We start from the raw sequence: 21,528 nt of genomic DNA, 5'->3' as shown, positions 1-21,528 counted from the left end.
GTGACCATTTTTTGAGGTAAGTCTTATTGATATCTTCATTTGAAAAATAATATGGGGGATCTCTGGGTGGCTCAGCAGTTTGGTGCCTGTCTTTGGCCCAGGGCACGATCGTGGAGTCCCGGGATCGAGTCCCACGTTGGGCTCCCGGCATGGAGCCTGTTTCTCCCTCCTCCTGTGTCTCTGCCTCTTTCTCTCTCTCTCATAAATAAATAAATAAATAAATAAATAAATAAATAAATAAATCTTAAAAAAAAATAAAAATAAAAATAAAATGAAGCATAGTTAGGTTAAGTAGCTTGCATACAGTTTTACTGTGTCTTACACAGTATGCTGATTCTCTTTAGTCCATATAGTGTTAGTGTGAGAAATGTTTTCTTAAAAATTGAAATAATTGCTGACATTTAAAAACCTTTTGATCTTTCTTTCTTCTTTCTTTCTTTCTTTCTTTCTTTCTTTCTTTCTTTCTTTCTTTCTTTCTTTCTTTCTTTCTTTCTTTCTTTCTTTCTTTCTTTCTTTCTTTCTTTCTTTCTCTTTTGAGAGAGCCAGCATGGAGGCATGAGGGAAAGGGAGAAAGAGAGAATCTTAAGCAGGCTCTGTGTGCAGTGCAGAGCCCAACACAGGGCTCAATCTCACAACCCTGAGATCATGGTCTGAGCCAAAATCAGAAGTCAGAGTCTTAACCAACTGAGTCACCCAAGCACTCCAAACATTTAGATTTCTAAACAAATACACAGAAATTAGAGTATATGGTAACAGTGAGCAGTGATCCTACATTCCTTCATGCTATTGCTTGGCTAGATTTGGGTAGCAGCTCTCCCCTTGAATCAGAGCAGGTGATTTCCTGTCCATTACACTGTCCTGTGTCAAGCATTTGCCTATTTCCTCTGGTCCTTTGGGCATTTGATCTCAGGTGACTATAGGATGTTGGATGTGATGGCTTTTGGTCCTTTCTACACCTGAGATTATAGGGTGAATTTGAACATGCCCTATGCAAAAGAGACTCTAACTCCAAGTTATTCTCAGTTTAAACCCATCACTTGCATAGGAGTCAATGCCAATATTTGTGTTCCACTTTTGTATTTCTCGCAGGAGATAGGGAACTACTAAATCCAGAAGGATGAGCCATGTGTAATGTTGCTACTACCATAATTGATAATGCTGTCACACATTGTAGTCATGGATTTGTTCCTCTTTGTAAATGGCTAATATGTAGCTTATATTGAATCTGATGCTTCACATAATTTATTGCTGAACATATGCTAGATTGCCTAACCACTGCAATGATATAAACAGTCTCATTTCTTGATGCATGGTCACTGTCCAACTTTAAAAAATTCAACATCTATCATAAACAAACTCTCTTTCCAATAAAGTACTGTAAATTCTAATATCTGAGATATTGGAATCAAGTTATTCTTAGGCAAGACTTGTAACTGTTTTATTATATAATATTCTCTGTCTAAAAAGGGTAAATATTTCCAGGGGGTCCATGACAGAAGGGATCTTTATCTCTTTGAAATATTCACTGTATAACTAGCAAAGGATAATGCGGTAGAGAAAATTCCAAAACCGTATGAGTAAAATATGATAAATACTATAATAAATGATGACTTGGGGCATGGAGGAGACTGCACTAACTCAATATTAGAGAATTAAGGAAGATGTTTTGGGAAGAAGTGACATTTAAGCTAAGATCTTCAAATTAATTAGGGTTCATACGATGAAAAGTGAGCAAGAATGTCTCAAAGAGACCAATGTGTACAAAAACAGAGAAGTGAGAGGAAACACATCACGTTGGGGAAGAGAAATAGTGTCTTGTGGCTGGAACATAAATGAGAGACTGAAAGTGGTGTGAGGCTTTGTAAATTATTTCAATAAATTTTGTTTTTATCTTAAAAGCAAAGGGAAAACCTTGGAAATTTTAAATAAGGAAGGCCAGATGACCTAACTTGAGTTTTTAGAAAGCTAAGCCTAGCTATGGTATGACAACTGGTTAAAAGAATCTGACAAGAAAACCTAGAGATGAGGACACCATTTAAGATACTGTGCAGAGTTCTACATGTAAAATAAGGAAGTAGCAGTGGGAGAGGGAGATAAGGGGAAAGATTCAGGAGATATTTAGAAAGTAGGACCGAAAATATGGAGAAGAGTGAGGAAAACAAGAGAGGAAGGACAGGAGGAATGAAGAAAAGGAGGAATAAGAAGAGTTACAGATGACTGGACTTTTTATATGGGCTTTCTGCAGAATGAGTGCCACGTAAGTATAGAATCCTAGGAAGTCCTGACCTTGTGTTACACTTTGCCCTCATCTCTCATCTTACAGTTGCGGACAGTTTTCAGTTTATGAAGGTCAGTTGAAAATATCATTTCATGTGATCCTCACAGTAACCTTTGTGGAGTCATCATCAACTGCATTTCCAGGGGAAAAGTTTGTAAAGGGGCCAGAAAAAATAGGACACATGGAAGGAAGTAAAAGATGGCTACAGTGGCTGGAGGACAGGACAGAAAATGATCTAGGCAAGGTCAGAGATACAGAATCATGTAGAATTGTTCAGGGCATATTAATAATTTTGAGATTTAATTCTAAGAACACAGGAAGCTTTTGGATGATTTTAAGCAATAGTGACATAATTGGTTTTATGTTAAGATACTATTCCAGTAGATATATACGGAGTGGAGAGGAAGTGGAGCAGAATGAAGGGAAATAAGTCAAATGACTATCTCAGTAGTTACAGTGATAAAGATGGCAGCTTTGACTAGCATGATGATGGGTGAAATTTTGAAAAGGGATAGATTCGAGATACATAGCTCATCACTTTTGCTTTTGTTCATTGTTGTTCACCACAGTCTTTGCTTGTGCAAGAAGGCAAGAAAAAGATACAAAAAGACATACAGATTAAAAAGAAAGAAAGTTTTCCTTATTTACAGAGTACAAAATAATCTATGTGGAGAAACCCAAAGAATGTAGACAAAAGCTTCTCGAGTGGATAAGTAAATTTAGCAAATTTATAGAATAGTAGGTTGATATTCAAATATTAATTATATTTCCCTTTTAGCAAAGAACCCATTGAAATAAAAAAATAACATTTATAATAGTATCAAAACACAAAATGCATAGAGATAAATCTAAAAAAATATTCGAGGTTTGTATGTTAAAAGCTACAAATATACTCATGACAGAAACTAAAGAAGACCTAACTGAAGGGAGAGTTATACCATGTGGACTGATCAGAAGATTCAGTATGCTTAAATTGTTCCTCCCAAATTGATCTATAAATTCAATGGAATCTACCAATATCCCTAAAATTCCAGTGGGCTTTTTTTTTTTTTGATAGAGATAACAAATTCTAAAATTTATATCAAAAAGCAAAACTCCTGCGCAGCCCCTATGGTCCAGTGATTTGGCGCCACCTTCAGTCTGGGCTATGATCCTGGAGAACCAGAATCGAGTCCCACATCGGGCTTCCTGCGTGGAACCTGCTTCTCCCTCTGCCTGTGTCTCTGCCTCTCTTCTCTGTGTCTGTCATGAATAAATAAAATAAAATCTAAAAATTAAAAAAAAGGCAAAAATCCTAGAACAGCCAAAGTAATTCTTTTAAAGAAGAACATAGTTGGAGGAGTCATACAACCTGATTTCAAGACTTAACTATAACCTTTCAATATAATATGGTATTGGTGTAAGGGTAGACATATATTGATGGAACAGAGTCCGAAAATAAACACATATATACAGTCAATTGATTTTTGATAAAAGTACCAAAAATAATTTAATGGAGAAAGGAAAGTTTGGTTTTTTTTTTTTAACAAATCATGCTGGAAAATTAAACATCCATATTAAAAAACAAATCAACAAAAGAAAAACAAAAGCTCATACCTGTGCTATTGAAAAAAAGAACATGGATAGTTTTTCTAAATGTAAAACCTAAGCCTCTAAGAATTCTATTAAAAACATAGGAGGAAATCTTTGTTGCCTTAGTGATGCAATCATATTTTAGAAAGGATACAAAAAAAGTGATTTAAAAGTTTGATAAAGTAGACATCATTGAAAATAGAAACTTCTTTGAAGACATCACTAAGAATCATGAAAAGGCAAGCCACAGACTAGAGAAAAATACTTCCCAAATGCATAGCAGATGAAAGACCTCTACCTAGAATCTAAGAACTCTTACAAAGTAAACAATAAGGCAATCTGAACAAACACTTCACCAAAGAAAGAGGTACAAACACACATAAACATGTGAAAAGATTATCAACATCACTAGTTATTAGAGAAATATTAAATGATACTACAATGATATGCCATTTCAGACCTACCTAAATGGCTAATATTTTATTTTAAACAGATAACAAAAAAAAAAATCCTGGCAAGGATGTGTAGCAACTGACATTCTAATACACTGCTGGTAGGAATCCATAATGATATAAATACTGTAGAAAAGTTCTTATCATAAGATCTAGTAATCATCTCTTACATATTTATTCAAGACTAATGAAACCATCCACACAAAGACCTGAATGGTTTTAGCGATCATATTCACAGCAGCTCTGAAGTCAGAATAATCATCAAGTGGTCAATGCACAAACAATTAAATTGTGATATATCCACACAATGGAATATTATTCAGAACAAAAAAGAATGAATTACTGAAAATCAACAACATGATTCCATTTACAGGATATTCTCAAAAAGGCAAACCTATACAGACATAAATCAGATGAGTGATAGCTGGGGGCAAATTTCCAGTCTAAGTAAGTAAATAGAGCAACAAGACATAAAGGCAACTCAAACAAAATGAAGAGACAGATGCAGATAAAATTTACCTTAAATCTCAAGTATCTGTATATCTTTCACGTGATTGGATTTCCTACCTCTCCTGTCTACATGTGCACGGAGTAGATAATCTATATTCTCACCAAAAATTAGGCTTACTCTCTAAGTCCCACTTTTAGAAGGTATCCATTTATGGGATGCAAAATTATTAGGAAAAGCAATTCTCTTTTCCATAATGTGAGACAAACAGAAAGCAGTTCTGATAAGTTATTGCTATGTGTTGCTACTTTCAGCTCACCCCTATATACACACTGAAAAGCGTCTAGAATCTAATCTCAAAAAATAAGTATTACAATGTCCACATTATTTGCACCACCTGCCATGTGATCATAGTCATTTGCTTGTTTTATTAACCACAGATAAATCAAAGCCTTACACTTTAATAAAATATAGCCATGCTTGTGTGTGCCTGGGTCTAGGAATCACACAGTTAGGACAATAAGTTTCCTGGATTTGGCACATGCTTTAAAACAAATCGAAGTTGTTTACTTTATCCTCACCTTGCCAACCCACCAAGAGTGATGATTTTGAGGAAGAAAAAAATGTTTCTTGAAGTCATGAAAATGCATAGAATCCTGGAAAACGGAAACACTTCGCAGGATGTCTTACCTGGCTTGAGATGAGCAAATGGAATCTCACCGGTGAGAAGTTCCCACAGACACAGGGCGTAGCTGAAGACGTCAGCTTTGATGGTGTAGCGTGTGCACTGTGTGAACACCTCGGGAGCCATCCAGCGGAGGTTCTGCGGGTTCGGAAACATCCAAGAGTCACCTACCAAGTGTTTACTTAGTCCACTGTGGAACGGTCTTCCTCTTAGTAAGCATTTAAGTGTTGCCCCCTTGTTCTCAAAAGATATAAATGTAAAATAACATAGATTGTCCTGTACTGGGCAACACACTGGTGTGTTCATACATAAATAGCACGTTTACTATTGTTGATCCTTTTTACAAAAGACTTTTTAAAAAAATCACTGGAGGATCGTGATGTTCATAATTCTTCCAAAAATACTGGGATAGTATTAATCGTCAAGTAATCCCGCGTCTTATAAAATGATCACAGCAGCAGCACTTTCTGTTTACTTCTGAGCATCTCTTCCCTAGAAGCCCTACAAGCTTCCAAGAAGCCAACCACGATTCGTCCAAGAGCTCTGTGCCTCCCTGGGGGGCGGGGGGTGAATCACACACTGTGGGAGGCACCTTCCCTCCCTTAGATCTTCAGGTTGTAATTTCAGAAAGTCACCAAATTAAACCCATCGATAGCGCCCTCATGACTGAGGAGAGAAAGGATCTTGGGGGAGTGCTCAGAATGTTCCTCTGAAGCAGATCTCTTACTGGCAGAATGATGTGTGCCATTCTCCTTTGTTCGCCCAGTTGCGTTATTTCTGAAGGCCGTGTGTGCAATATTCCAGGAAGAGAGGCTATAAAATGTCATAATTTTCTTCCTACAAAGTTTTATATTCATGTTTTGATGGCATTATTTACATTCTTTTTTCACTGGCAGTTATGCTTTTTTTTTTTGGTTTTAAATATAAGCTTCCATTCTGGGATGCAAATGCATAATTTTGGTTTATTTGTGGTTTAGGGGAAAGAGCACTAAGTTTTGAGTCACAAGATGAAAATTCCAGTTCTAGCTCTACTACTGCCTGCTTGGGCAGCTCTGGAAAAATCTCATGTGCTTCCTGGACCTCAGATTCCTCAAAGGCAAAACAGAGGAGGCAAGCCCTTCCAGCTCTAACATCCCGTGGCTCTATATAGCTTCTCAGTGAACTTCGCCAAACACCTCCTTTCTTTGTGCTTCCACTGAAGGAAACCGATATTCTTTTATTGCTGTCCCCAAAGTTCTATGGAGACTGGCTGCTGATAATTATTTGGAGGGGTCTACCTTATTTTGAAATCATGCATAATTACAGCATTCCAAGAATATCTATATTCCCATTATGGGGCTTATATGCAATTCTTCCTCAAGCGCTTTCACATCCCAAGTAGCCTCCACTTACGTAGCAGATTATGCATTGTGTCGCAACATCGCGTAAGTGGGAGTGGGCATGCAATATGCCCATTTTCCCACGGGGGGTAATAGAGTAATTAGCCAACTTACACAAGGCCACATGACTAGTAAGAAACCAAATAGCCTTCAAAATAAATCTAGAGTAGGGCTGTGCTCAAAGGCTACACTGCTAGGAAAGAAACAATAAATGCTTGCTGTTGGTGACATTCGATTCAATTTTCTTTCAACCAAAGTTTATTTAGCCAGTCTGGATGTATTTTAGAGTCACCTGAGGGAACTTTTAAAAGATGCAGGTACCCAAGATCAACCGCAGACCAATGAAATCAGAATTTCTGGGGGTTGGAAGTAAGTGGCGTGCTTTTTCAAAGGTTTCTGACGTGGTTCCAATGTGCAGCCAGGGTTGAGAACCATTGACTTACCACTCTCTATGTCCCAGGTACTGTGTGTCCTGTCAGAAAGAGGACCCTCTTCCTACCTCCCTTACACTTCATATCTTACCATTCTCCTCTTGCTCACTGCGCTCCAGTCATTCTGTCCGTGACACACAGAGAACTTCCTGCTTCAGGGCCTTTGCACTTACTGCTCCCTCCGTCTATATTGCACCCCCCTCCCCGCTGCCTCACATGGATGACTGTTGGTCAGATCTCTCATCAAATGCTATCTTTCCCTCTTGCTCTGTCTAAATGGCACCTCTGCCACTCTACATTCATATGCTGTGCTTTGTTTTTTCTTTATAGCACTTATCACTACTAATATATATTTTGCTAAATTGTTCAGTGTCTAACTCCTTCTAATAGAATGTTAGCTTCGTAGGAACATGAAAGTTAATTTGTTCACTGCAATATTCCCAGTGCCTAGAAGAATGTCTGGCATCTAGTAGGTAGTCCATAAATATTTGTTGGATGAATGAGTGAAATCTAACTGGGGGGAGCATGCATCACAATACAACATGTCCATGATGTGGCTCTTGCCTTCCTCCCTAGCTTATCTTTTACTCTCTTCCTCACACAGTGCATGCCAACAAGGCCAACCTATTTGAAGTTCCCCTGGGAAGTCTGCTATTTCTTTGTCCCCTGTGTCTTTGCTCATACTGTTATTCATTCTATCTGCCACTCCCTTCCGTTTTCTCTACACCTAATTTACTCCCATTCATCCCACCTGAGTTCCCAGGACTCTTCGTCACACCTTATTTACCACCGAACTTCCATACTGCTTTAAATCTATATGCTTATTACCATGTTTTCCCCATTAGAAAATGAGCTCCTTGAGATCAAGGACTAAGCTTTTCTTCAAATGTTGCATTTCTGGTCCTTTAAACAATGCCTGATACAAGGTAGGTCTTCAGTAAAAGTTTGTAGAGTGAATGAATAAGAGTTTAAATTAGCAGTGCAAAATGCACAAAAGCACAAACAGAAAAGTAAATGGGGAAGAGACAGCAGGTGTTGGGGGGCATGTTAGGGAAAGGAAGGCACTTAAAATGGATAAAATTTCCTGGGCCTCGCAAGATGAGTAGACTCCTTCTAGTTGGGGAAAGGAGAGCTATCCAGGGAGAGAAACGCATACTAGCAGAGTCACAGGGATATGAAGGTGAATGGCATGTTTGGGGAATGGCTAGGAGGCTTGTGTGCTGGGGTAGAGGGGCCTTGAGAGAACTAGCTGTGAGAGAAGAGATTACAGAGGGGCCCTAAACCAGACTGGGGAGGACAGGAGGCTGTCAGGTACTGAATTTTGATTTTGGCCTATGGGTAGTAGGTGTCTTTTCCTTTCTTCTTTCTTTCTTTCTTCTTTCTTTCTTTCTTTCTTTCTTTCTTTCTTTCTTTCTTTCTTTCTTTCTTTCCTTTTTTTCTTTCTTTTTAAATATTTATTTATTTGAGAGAGAGAGAGAGTGTGTGTGTGTGTGAGCACATGGAGGGGAGGGTAGAGGAAGAAAGAGAAAAGGAATTCAAGCAGACTCCCCACTGAGCAGAGCCTGATGAAGAGCTTGATCCCAGGACCCCAAGATCATGACCTGAGCGGAAATCAAGAGTTGGATGCTTAACCAGCTGAGCCACTCAGGTGCCCCTGGTAGTGGGTATCTGTGATGGCTTATAGAAGGAGGTTAATTGTCAGAACCCAACACTTGGCTGATGCTGCCAAGAATGAATTGGAAGGGAGTATTGGGCATAGAATCCTACTTCTAATCCAGAAAAGAGATGATGAAGACCTGAACTGAAGTGGACGATAAGAGGTTGGGTTGAAATTAAAACAAGCATACAAACGTAGATAGAAAAAGTGAACAGAGTTAGCGGAAGCAAGGAAGGAAGGAATGGAAAATTACCTCAAAGTTGGGTAATTAAATAACACAGGCAGTCTAGAAAAAGAAGTTACTTTCTGGAGGTATGTGGGGAGCAAAGGAGACAGCAGGTAATGAATTTAATTGCAGACATTTTGAGTACAATTATGCTTGCTTCAGATGTTATAACTTATATTTTACTTAAACATTAATGCTTGGTTATAGGACATATTGCCTTATGATGCTAAAGTAGAAAAAAGTTGTTAATAGATGCTTTTAATAGAATTTACAAATTCTACAGTTAGTTACTGAGTGAATGTGAACTTCACTACTTAATCAGAAGATCTAAAAAGGAAAGCCAATTAGCCATGCCTGCCATGTACTTTTTCAGTTAAATTTGAAACAGATTCTGTATTATTTTATCCATCTCATTTTCCAAATATATATCTAATCTATTTTTCTGGTAGAGCCTTGAAAGAGTTCTTTTGAGGGTTTACTGAAAATAAAAACATAAAACATTATCCTGCCCCTGGGACAATGAGAATGGTTCTAGCTAAGCGCTGCTCTCATCTCACTTCGTCTCATGCTGAGTTTACACATTTTAATTGTTTCATAATTATGGGAAACATAAGCAGCAACAAACCCCAGGTTGTTTTGTCATGTTGTCTTCATCCAGAGACTGTAGAAATCTTGATTCTGAGGGAGAGAAAAAAACGAATTCATGTCAAAGGAAAGGTCTTTAAAAACAGTCAAAATCACAGCCAAAATTTTGAAACCCCAAGAAATCTCCACCTTATTTAAGTGCTCACTTCCTTTCTTTTATCTGGGAATATCAAAGAGGAAAAACTGAAAATAAACAATATACTTTTAAGATTCAGGATCACTGAAATTTGAATGACTTAGAAAAGTATAACTGTCAGTGTGAAATCCATTTTCAGATTCATTATAACGATATTTGGCGCCAACTAGGAATGAAGAAAGAGGACTGATGTCATTTGGGGTATTATTCATAGAAATCTCACCTCCAAAATCTGCCACCACAGCATGCCCATCCTCACAGAGAAGAATATTGTGACTATAACAAAACAAAACAAAAAAACAGCTTTGAGTAAACCTTACGATTTCTAAATCTGGCACCTTAAGGTAGAGGATGGTATTTGTTTACCCAGAGACTAAAGAAGCACAAAAGATGACCAGAAATCTTAGGTTAGTGACTCTGATTTTCTTAATTTTGCTAATTCAAAAGGTGTATTTACAAAATCATTTTTTTTAAATCTAACTTTGAAAGTATACAAAGTATCCAACTTTGGATAAATCCTCTAAACTTATCAAAAAGTCCCATTAGCTGAAGATTAGTTTTTCAAATCTTTGAGGTTCAGTTTCTAATACAATTGTAATAGGTAAGGCCAAAGGCATCTGTGAACATAATGAGAGTCAGAGTAAGGGAACCAGCTTGCTGGAACCCTCGGCATACAGTTCCAGTCAGGGCCTGACATGAACACGGTAAAAGGAAAGACATTCCACATTCCTTTGTGGAAAATGTCTTGGCTAATATGTTCTAGCTACAGTTCCAGGAAGAAGGAGTGTTTTTAAGTGTGATACCAGCTAAGCCACTTTTAAGGTCTTAGGGAGGAAAAGGTATAGAGATCACCAAAGTTTTTTCAACCCAGAATTCAAGCTAGATTAAGAACATCCTTTCTTTTGAAAAAGTAAATCAAGGCTGGGAAAGCCCAAAAGAGGTCATTCCTCCCACATATTGGTGAAATGAGTTGTGGGATATCTTATGGACAAGCATATCATGATGGAAGATTGTCTCTGGGTGCTTCTTGCTCAATGACTTTCTTTATGCTCATGTTGCATTTGGCTTGTAAATGAGTCATTTCAGTATTAGGAGATCCTCCACTGGATTTCTTTTAGTGTCCATAGACTACACTATATTTATTTTATTTGCTCTATCCTTAATTGTTTTTGCTTTGTGATCCATATGAGGAAAGCACTATTATTATCTAGTCCTGAGTAAGTCCTGAATAAGATATTGAATCCTTTACATAAATGCTTTTTGGTGCCGATTGGAGCTTTATTAGAAAGTTACTTTTGAACGTCCATAGTATCATTACTGGGTTTTATTTCTGTGATATAGGCTTAATCCTCTTTTCAACTACCAAAAATCTAGAATATATTTAAAGTCACTTTGCTTAGAAAAACCCAGTGTAGAAGTACATGGATGTCAAAAAAAAAAAAAAAAAAAAAAAAACAAAAACAAAAAACCAAAAACCAAACAAAAACAAAAACCAAACCCAATATGTTCTCTCTTTGACTACAAATTTATCAGTTGCTATGTGTGATGTGATGACTGTCATGATAAAGAACTTAATGGCATTAGGAGCTCTCTGGAAGTTCAAGTACAACAAGAAAAATGCATCGAATGTTGTACCACTAGATGCTCTGAAGGATCTATGAAAGTTTCAATACCACAATCCCTTCGTCTATCAAAGGATAATGGGTGTTACATTTTAGAGATATCGTTAAAACACATACGGAGCATGGATTCCCCAATCATAACACATTAATATGTATAGCATCCTCCCTATTATTTTATTTTAATTCCAATTAGTTCCCTAGAACAATGGTTATTTAAAACAACAGTATAATTTCAACATGCAAAACACATTTGTAAATGGAGCTGCTGCTCTAGTTAAATATAGGGAAAGGCTCTCAGAACCACTAGTTGAACTTTCACTTTTTCCATAATAGTAGTCATCAGGGCAATAGCTTAAAACCATAGATTTTGAGAAGCCCCAGGTAAGTTACATCTGCATGGCATATTTATTTATTTGCTTGCCTCAATTTCTTCCAAAGTCAATATTTTATGTTATTGAGAATAATTATACCAGCTAGCTGGAGTTGGGGTGGAAGGTTTAGCAAAATTTTACTCTTCTCAAAGAAATTTAAGGGAATTTGGTTACTGGGCCACCCAGTGCATCATGGTATGAGAAGCAGGGTATCTCAGGGCACATGGGTTATGCTCATTGCTGTACCTCTGGTGTTTTTAGTGCACACAATTACATGGGAACATTAATAAACATTTGTTGAACAAATAAATGAATAGAAACTGAAAACAGACAGTCATGAGTACTTTTTGAATATTACTCATCGGGATGCCTGGGTGACTCAGTGGTTGAGCATCTGCCTTTGGCTCAGGTCATGATCCTGGGGTCCTGGGGTTGAATCCCACATCAGGCTCCACGTGGGAAGCCTGCTTCTGCCTCTGCCTACGTCTCTGCCTCTCTCTCTGTGTCTCTCATGAATTAAAAAAAAAAGAATATCACTCATCAATCTACTGATAAATATTTAGATTTCGTAGAATTCTACAATTGAAAGGGACATTAGAACTTAGTTTAACTCTCTTAGTTCCTAGAGGAGGAGTCTAAAGCTCAGAGAACCTAAGTGTATCAATGAGGAGATAATACGGATAACCAGTAACAGTGAAAAAATAGACTCCAGTTCATGTAGGCCACCCTCTCCGATCTAAAACAGGGACTGGCAAACAGTAGGAGAGAAATGCATTTTATGAGTCATTCTTGTGTTGTTAGGGACCTTTCCCCCAAGCATGACATTTACTTTCCTCACATTATCAGGACACTCTTGAGGGATGCAAAGTGAGGCAAGTTATGAATTCCATCTTCAAGGAACTTAAAATCAGCTGATAAAAATAGAGACGAATGTGGATTATGTAAGAATGCAAAGAAAATAGTGTAGGTTTTAAAAAGGGAAATTATTTTTGAAGTGGGCCTTGAGGGAAAGTCTGTAAGTCTATAAATATAAATTGGCTGAATGCTGGTCATGTAGCAAGAAATTTTCTATATACTGGGATATAGTGGTGGTGGACAAGACAGCAATGAGTTGATGAGTTCATGTTGTGGTGAGGAGGAAATGGGGCAGAAGATGAGAGGAGGAAAGAAGTCTAAGTTGGGGGATGATCTTAGTAAAGGCCAAGAGTTGGGGATGCCTATAGTTTGTAGCAAGAATTATAGGAAGAATTTACTCACTAAATTGGAGAGTACACACTGCAGAATAATGGAAGGACATTGAGTGGAGGTGGTGTTGGGTTATTACAGGGAATGAAAGCTGGGAAGGGAATTCTAGGTCTGATACCAGGAGACAGCACATTTTTATGCCTAGGGTGCAATGCTCTGAAAGCAGAGAGATTAGTATTCAAGAATAATTATAGGTCCTGGGTACAGAAGTACAAATGTAAAAAGAGTGGGAAACAAACAAGATAGCGTGAATCCATGAAAACATCTGAAAAAAAAAAGTGCCTAGGTGCTGGGATAGCTCAGATATGGAGGACTAAGGGGAACCGAAAACTGAGGATCATCCTTCACTATCCTTCAAATTTTCTAGTTTGGAGTTCTGAAGCACGAAGCAATAATATATCCAATTAGAAAGGATCATCTTTTTAAAAGTCCTATGTTTTTTCATGGAAAGGGTAGTGGCTGACTCGGGAGGCTGAGAAACTCGACTGAAGTCAATGCTGTGCTTGGCAAGACTGGACTCACTAGACAACTATTGTTTTTTATCAAATGGAAACGAACACAAGCTCTTGGGTTCTTAGCAAATAATAGCAAATTAAACAAAACAAAGGATGAAGTGACAGTTTAGGAACCCAGGGCTCCCTGAGTTCATGGCAGCACATGGGACCAAAGGTCAAAAGGACGCTATGAAAATAACACTGCGGGACTTCAGGCAGTGCTGGAATAAAATGACATTTTCTGGGTTTGTCCATTCCTTCTCTAGTCACTCAGTAGCAATGGGAACTAGCTTTTAGAACTACCTCTAAGACTCAGACATTCAATTTTTAGTTAGTGCGGAGCCATAGTTCCTATCTAGGCAGGGGTGACGCTGGGAGCATCGGTGCTAATCAGTGACAGCACTACGGCTTTGTGGTGGCCCTTGTGGCGGGTCTGAGAGTCATCAGCATTGGAGCTGTGGGTACCCAGGGGAGAGGACGAGCTTAGAGCTGAAGCCAGATAAGGCAATAGAAGTGGTTATTATTAGTGAAAGCTTCAAGAGTTTATTACTGAGATTGGTCCTGAATGGCATGTTTTGAGGGGAGCAAAAAATAGTGAAAAACTGTGGGGCGGTAACAGGGAAGGTAGCAGTAAAGAAAAAAAGAAGTAAATATTGCATGAGAGCCTCCTGGTGTTTTCGTGATCTTTCCATTACTCATGGAGCCATCCCGTGGCTGGCATTAGCGTGTCTAGTCATAGCTGGGTAACCGAGGATCAGAGGGGTTGCATGAGATGGCCAGTCTCCAAGCTAGTAAGGGAGGGGGGTGCAGCATTTGATTCTCAGGTTCCAGAGTTCGCCCTTTTTAGGAGAGGCTGACTCCCACGTCACCCAAGTAGGCCCCGAGGAGCCAGGACTCTTCCAGTTGGATGTCTAGACAGAAATTCCAGAAAAGTCTGCTGGAGTGAATGAAGGAAGACCTACCGGTTAGTGCTAAAAATTCCCGCACTCAATGTATGACTATAAGTAGTGAGGATGGAGTCGACAAGCTACGTGGAAATCAGCCTAACACGCCTCTGACCCACCAGGACGTAGCAGGCAAAGAAGAACCATCTTCCCTTCTAGAGTGTGGCTAACATGGCACATGTAGGGGAATGAAGCACAGTCCCTGAGAACAGGAAACCTGCCATCGGACCTGGGAATCAAGCGAGGCAGACAAAGAACATCGTCAGCATCAGAAGAGTGCAAGAAAACAAAGTGATGGGAATTCTAAGACTTCTTCTTCCCCAAGAGACCACCTGGGAGGTTCATTTTGATCTGTTTGCTTTTATATAAAATTCTAGGGGAGGCAGTTTTCTGCAACATGATGCTTTACAGAGCAGAACATCTGGTAGAAACAGCCCTGTGAGTCGGACCCTTTTGATCTGGATTTGGTAGATGGACAAGCCTGTCCGCAATGGATGGAACCAGCACTTTAGCCCAAGTCCTACCCATGGGGGGGGGAAACGGACTGAGAAATAAGGGGCAGGAGATGGGAAGACCTGGGTTACACTGGAAGGAGGGAGGACGGTGGTGAACGGATGTTGTAATAAGCACACATGTACACATAAGCAGTGCACACACACACCTGCCCCCTAAACTCTCTGGAAACACCTTGAAGGGTCACGTGCTGCCGGGGAAGGCTCTCCAGATCGCAGCAGGTTTGGTAAAACCCTACAGGTAAGTGTGAGAGACAAAGGTCAACGAGTCCTGCATTCCTACCGTAGTTTTTGGCCTTTCTGGATTTAACATTTTGGTTTCACCTAGATGAGCGTGACTCTAAGAGTCCACACCGTTTGTGAACTTGTGATTTCATTGTGTCAAACGAGGCTCAAGCTCGCAAGTACGTTGCTTAGCTGGTGAGTGTGCCAGGTCGACCTCCCAGCATCGTCAGCTCAGAGGGCTTCATTGCTGTCTTTAGGCTTCCTTGCCGTCTTTGAGGCTATCACTACATATTAAATAAAGTAAAAAAAAAAAATTAAAAGGGGGGTGTCATTGGGCTCCAGGGAGTGGAGGCGAGGGCGCTGGGCCTTACAGGGGACCCGGCAAGCTGGAGGGGCAGTCGGCGACCTGGGCACCCGCACAGGTTGCCCTTGCTGCTGTGAGGGCCTCGTTCTGCGGAAGAAACCACGGTTCCCGCTGTCAGGGAGCTCACAGTCTGCCTGCGAGTGAAGTGTGGACTGAAAGGAAGAAGCACCGTCGTGCATAAGCTAGACTGCAAAGCGGCTTCCACTGCCCGGCGCCTAGAAAAGAACACAGGGACTGTGCGGGTTCCTTCGGGAAAAGGTCATTAGTGGAAGAGAAGGTGGAAGAGAAGGTCTTTAAGAAACAGGGACGGATGAACAGAAGGTCCTATGTAGGATAAAGACCCGGAGCCAGGACACCTGGTTTTTGCTATGACCGGTCTCGTGAATTTGGACGAATAAAAATTTTGTCTCCTGGAGTCTTCCTTTCTCATCTTTGAAGCTCGTGAGAAGGATGGAGGATGCTAAGGGGTCACCCACGGAGTCTTACAAATGCCGAGGTGCCGAGTAGGTGCTGGCCATTGTCACCACGCGGCCGGCCGGGCTCCCGGGGGTCTGTCCGACTCCCCAACAAGGCCTGTTGTCAACTACGAAGCCACACACCTGTCAGGTAGCAGGTGATGAGCCTTGGAAGCAACGTGACTTTCTGAGTCCAGACCCCCCGGAGAAGCTGACTTCGCTGTGGGATGTCTCAGCCCGCCCTTGCCCCAGAGCCACCCTGGTCCCCCCACTCCCATCGTCTGATCCTATAAAACTGTCGAGGCTGCGAGGGGACGAGCCTTTCACCTACAGGCAGCTTGGCCCCCCTGACCCGCGGCCCCGCAGTATTCGGAGGTGCTTCCAGCTTTTGTCTTTTTATCATGAAGCTAATGATTTGGGTCAATTGTTTATGGACCAGAACTGAGTATTTATCTCTTTGAAATGTCCGTCCCTTCCAGACGACTCCACAACAAAGTTCTTTTAGCCTCAACAATGCACAATTCAGAAGAATATAACCGAAGGCGACGTTTCCTTCGTCCAGTGCAAATACAAGCTCTCTCCGACCTTCAGCAACACAGTTCACTTTCCGAGAAGAATGACCTGTTTTCAGTGTGTGTGTTTGTGTGTTTATTTGTATCTTTTAAGTATTTTCTCCAGTTTTCTCTCAAACAAAAGTGGATGGAAGTTAAATTCTGCTGGTTCTTTCTGACATTTTTTTTTCCCTCCAACCTCAGAACTGAGTTAATTTAATGAAGTCATTATGTAAGCATCATGAGTCTTTTCATTTTAATTGCCTATATTGAAAATTTACCTAAAGTGCTCAAATGATTCATAATCAGTTGGTTATGCACTATAGTCCAATACTAATTGTCACTATTAATCAGACTGGCCTGATTATTAGGCCATTTTCTAATTCTGACTTTCTTCCAGAGCCAGACTGAAGTTCATGATGGCTTTGGAAGGATCAAGGTGACTTGCTCCTTTCACTCTGCTACCATTAAGAGTTTTTTTTTAAAGTCACTAAAAAAAAAAAAAAAATAAAAAAAAAATAAACCACAAAAAAACCCCCATAAATATTAATTCATTTTTTTCTGAATTATAGAGCCATGTAATTACCTGTGTCAGTTGCTACTAACAAACACTAGTTTAAGGGCACCATGGCCAACCTCTCAGTGTCCTTATTTGAAGAGATGACAGCCTCAGAAGTGTAAACCTCATAAGGCAACAGCAATGCTCCCCAGACTTGCTCTAAGCCACTGTTTTCTGATAAATGCCTGAAGGTGATTAGCTTACATGATTAAAGACACATGGCTATCGGCATGCCTGGAAGCATTCCAAGGGTTAAATCGGTGGAAGCAATTAGGCTTCATTTCGAATCTCATCACACTGTGAAAGTCATTAGTTTACAAACACATCTGCCTGACAAGCAATCATTCAGACCTGATGCTGAGCAGTCCTGGATCTGCCTGCTGCCACATTTTGCTGGTGGTACTACTTGATGGCCCAGAACTCTCCTCCTGCTCCAGACCTCCCCCCTCCCACCCCCGGGGAGTCCCACCTTCTTGACTTTCAGCAGAGTCAACTACACTGTTCCCTCCTATCAAGCTCCTCTTGAAAATCCTTCTCAAACCGTGGCCACGACTGAACTAAATGTGGCTCTGTGCCTCTCGGTACGTAACCCCCATACCCTGAGCTGCTTCCAATTTGTTTCAAGTACAAGGTGAGGTGCTTCCTAGATCCCTGAAATGCAGTACAACTCACATCTATGCGCTTTGGAGCTTCGTTCCCTGGCCTAAGGAAAAAAAAAAATCTTCCAAGTCATGTGGATCAGTTCCTTGCAGTCACAGATGTATTCTCGCATTCTCTCTCTCTCTCTCTCTCTCTCTCTCTCTCTCTTTTTCTCTCTCTTTGACATTTTTCTTTTGCTGCTTCATACATCATTAGGGAACAAAAGCCAATCAAAAAAAAAAAAAAACAACTCAGTACCTTCATGAGGGGTGATGGCTGCGGATTTTGAGTGGGAGCCCCAGACAATAGAGACAGCACATTCAGGTTCAGAGACCATGTTGGTATTTCCTTATTTTGTATGTTAGGGGGTGATTAGACCCTCAGCAACCGCTTGAAGTTCCCTCAGAATTAGGGATGCACACAGAAACCCGGTTAACAGATTGCACGGTAACGTCAGAAATCATGTACTTTGCTTCACAAACTAATAAAGCCTCCAGCTCTATTCTGGAAATCTTTGTACTGCTGGGCCCGACATAAACTGTTCCAGGGCTCCCACCATAATCAGAAAATTTTGTTATTGTTTTTTTGCTGTTTCTCTCTGCCAGAAAAATGAGGCCGCTGGAACTCTATTTTTTTTTGGATTTTATTTCATCAGGGCACCTCTCCCTGACAAAGGGCAGAGAATCCCAAGCCTAGGTGCCCCCTTCTTAATCTCTCCGAAGGTAGTTCTTCACTAAAAATAAGAGCCGTGATTTTATTTTTCACGCTGCCAAAAGCAACCCTAGTTGGGCTTCATACATACTGACTGAAGGTAGCTTGTATCTACCACTGGTTCTTTAGAAAAGGCACGCCGGGGAACACCCATGTTGCCCACAAAATAGACCCTCAAACACATTCAGGAGCAGCAGTCTACAGATCTTGAGCACAATACAGAAAGGAGGGAAGGAATTTACCAGAGCCCCATATCATTAACTTCTAAACACTGAAAGCCTAATTTCAGTGAACTCTTGGAAACCATGGAAACAGAACACTCCAATGAATGCAAAGGATTGCAGAACCTTGACTTCTCCTAAAACAAACTTCAGTCTGTCAGTAGAAGTATATTTGAAGGCTTACCTCTAAAGCTACTGGATTTGTCCCATTGCCAGCGGGATTGAAGAGGTGGATTATAAGATTTGTATTGTGGTTAAACCCATTTATTGAGAGTAATGTGAAAAAAATAACCTCCATACTCTTCACTTACTATTTGCTCAACACCATGAAATGCAAGTGGAAGAGTGATAATAACTGAATAAATCAACTGACACACACACCCTCACGCAATTGATCGTGAGATTTCTACGAGTTAGTGTCCTAGAATCAAGAAGCAAGCATAATCTCTGTTTCTAGATGTGGCTACAGTTTTGCTTATTCCTCTTCATGAGGAATATTATCTTATGAGGATGAGGCATCTTAGGTATGCAACCTGCAAAATCTGAAATCTATAAAGGAAGAACTTGCAGGGCTTTTTTTTTTTGTTTCGGTTTTTGTTTTTTGTGTGTTTGTTTTTGCCAAGGTTACCAGATTCAGCCACTGACTAATAAGTGTTCTTTTTCCTGCTTCTCCTACTTCCCTTTCCCCGATCTCCGAGGACCTAAGCATGTCTCCAGCCTCTGTTAGGTGTGGATATATGGAGGGCACCAGCGGCTTGTACCAAAAAATGTGCTAGGACTCTTCCCACCCACGTTTAAGAAACCAGATCCCAGATGGGGTCTTTGGCAACATGCCTTCTGAGCATAAACACTCAAACACACAGGTCTATTTTGACCCTCAATGTCCAGGATTTAATTTTATCTTGCAGAGATAATGGGAACAAAGAAATAAGGCCAGAGAGAGGAGAGAATGAAAACACAAATATATAAGGACATGTAAGAGAAGAAAAATCTTTCGAGTCTGGCGTGGCAGGCACCATTGATATTCTGTGTACCAAGTTTCCTGTTTCAAGACCCTGAAGTAGGTGTGCGTGTGTTGAGCAGAGGAGGGTTAAAATAACAGCTGAGATGAGAGCTGGGCTTTATCAGCAAAGGTTTCCTGAATTAAGTAGAGCAGCCCCAGACTTGGGCAACTCCATGAGAGCAGGCAAGGGGGCTCTAACTCTCACCAGCAGAGGCTGTGCTCCTGCAGAGCTTGACCTCTAAAGGAGTGTCCCCTTCTAACCTGAGCCACACATGAGTGTTTAACAAGTACGGCTTCAGGGGAATTTGTTTGCGGCCCTTTGGGCGGCAGGGATTTGTAGGTAACTCAGAAAAGGAACCGTTTACCTACTGAACTAATCTGAAGCTACAGCTTTTACTGTGGCATCTCTATCTCTTCTTAGCACAGGGAGACTAAATGCCCATATCTGTGCAAAAGGCTGGGTTAAAAATGTACTTAGTCCCACATGCCTTCCATCAAGGACACTTTGAAAATTCAAAAGAAATGAACGGGTCTATTTTTTAAAAACTCACTGAACCATTCAGTATCTCTTCAGTTGCTGAGAAGAGGAGCTGTAGGTTTTTTTTTTTTTTTTCAAGACACTAGATAGTCTCTCCTCATGGGATAGAAGCATTAGTCACAGAAATATAAGTCATCAACCATGACGGTTTAGGGCTATTTTAGTTCTAACCCTTTGTCAACGCCGTGTGACTGTCCCCACAATACCCTCAGCTCCTTCCTCCCTTTCTCCTTCCCTTTGTTCATGCTGTCTACTCCAAGTTTGAATTCACGTCCAATTTCCTCTAAATAAATATCCCATTTATCCACACCCTGTCCAGTGATTTTGTCTTAGCCCGGCTCTTGCGGGGCTTGTCTCCAATAAGATTATAAATTCCAAGACCCATGAACCAGAGAAATTATTGGTGATCAATAAACTCTTACTGAATTAAAATTTCTTCTTGATACTGGAGGAAAAAAGGGCAGGAAAAACTAGGAATGATGGGTGGGGGATTTTATGGGGATAATATATTCAGCTATAACTCTTCCTAAAGTCCACAGAATGAATTCTGTAGTTACTCAGGCCAAATTATTGTGTCATATTTTCTACAAAAGCCCAAATTTGTGACTCAGAATAGATTCTCTGGGGTTTAATACCTTAATTTTCCCATTTAAGTCTTACTCCAGGCAAATTCTTATCTGTCAGCTACCTATATAATCAGCATTTACCCAACAAATATTTAGTTAATATTTATTTGGCATCTACCACACTGCTAGATATTATGCAGGACACAGAAAAAGCTTTAGAACAAATCCACCTTTCCAGTAAAGATAAGGAAATGAGCTGAATAAACATTTCTCAGTCTACCCCTCTAATCACCAACTGCCATGCAGAAGTCTGAAGCTCTAGTCACTCCATCTCCCCCTTGCCTTTCCTGACTGTCTAAATCCTGGCCCTGCTTCAAGAACAAGTTGAAATCTTACCTCCTTTTTGAAATCATACCCAAATATTCCAGCCCACACCAATATATCTGAGACTGAACGCCAATTTTACAATTTTTAATTCCATACATTTAGCACTTAGTATATACTCTCATATTTTTTAAATTTTTCTTCATATCTCCTATTTCCCCAGATAGAGGAAAACTATTCTTAAATCAGATTTTTTTTATCCTTTGCTCTCTAGA

The 21,528-nt window shown here is 40.2% G+C and overlaps 1 protein-coding gene across 1 annotated transcript in view; it reads right to left on the bottom strand.

Annotated features, from left to right (window-relative positions):
- The window catches only part of TNNI3K (TNNI3 interacting kinase), a 289,215-nt gene that overhangs the window by 89,728 nt on the left and 177,959 nt on the right, over positions 1–21,528 (bottom strand). The window contains 3 exon segments of the mRNA XM_055341198.1: positions 5,441–5,573; positions 9,754–9,806; positions 10,133–10,185. Of these exon segments, the coding sequence (XP_055197173.1) occupies positions 5,441–5,573; positions 9,754–9,806; positions 10,133–10,185 (239 nt within the window).

The sequence above is a fragment of the Nyctereutes procyonoides genome, unplaced genomic scaffold (genome assembly GCF_905146905.1).
Source record: "Nyctereutes procyonoides isolate TBG_1078 unplaced genomic scaffold, NYPRO_anot_genome, whole genome shotgun sequence".
Taxonomy (NCBI): domain Eukaryota; kingdom Metazoa; phylum Chordata; class Mammalia; order Carnivora; family Canidae; genus Nyctereutes; species Nyctereutes procyonoides.
The sequence above is the reverse complement of the archived record's forward strand: the minus strand, read 5'-3'. Positions and strand labels throughout refer to the sequence as shown.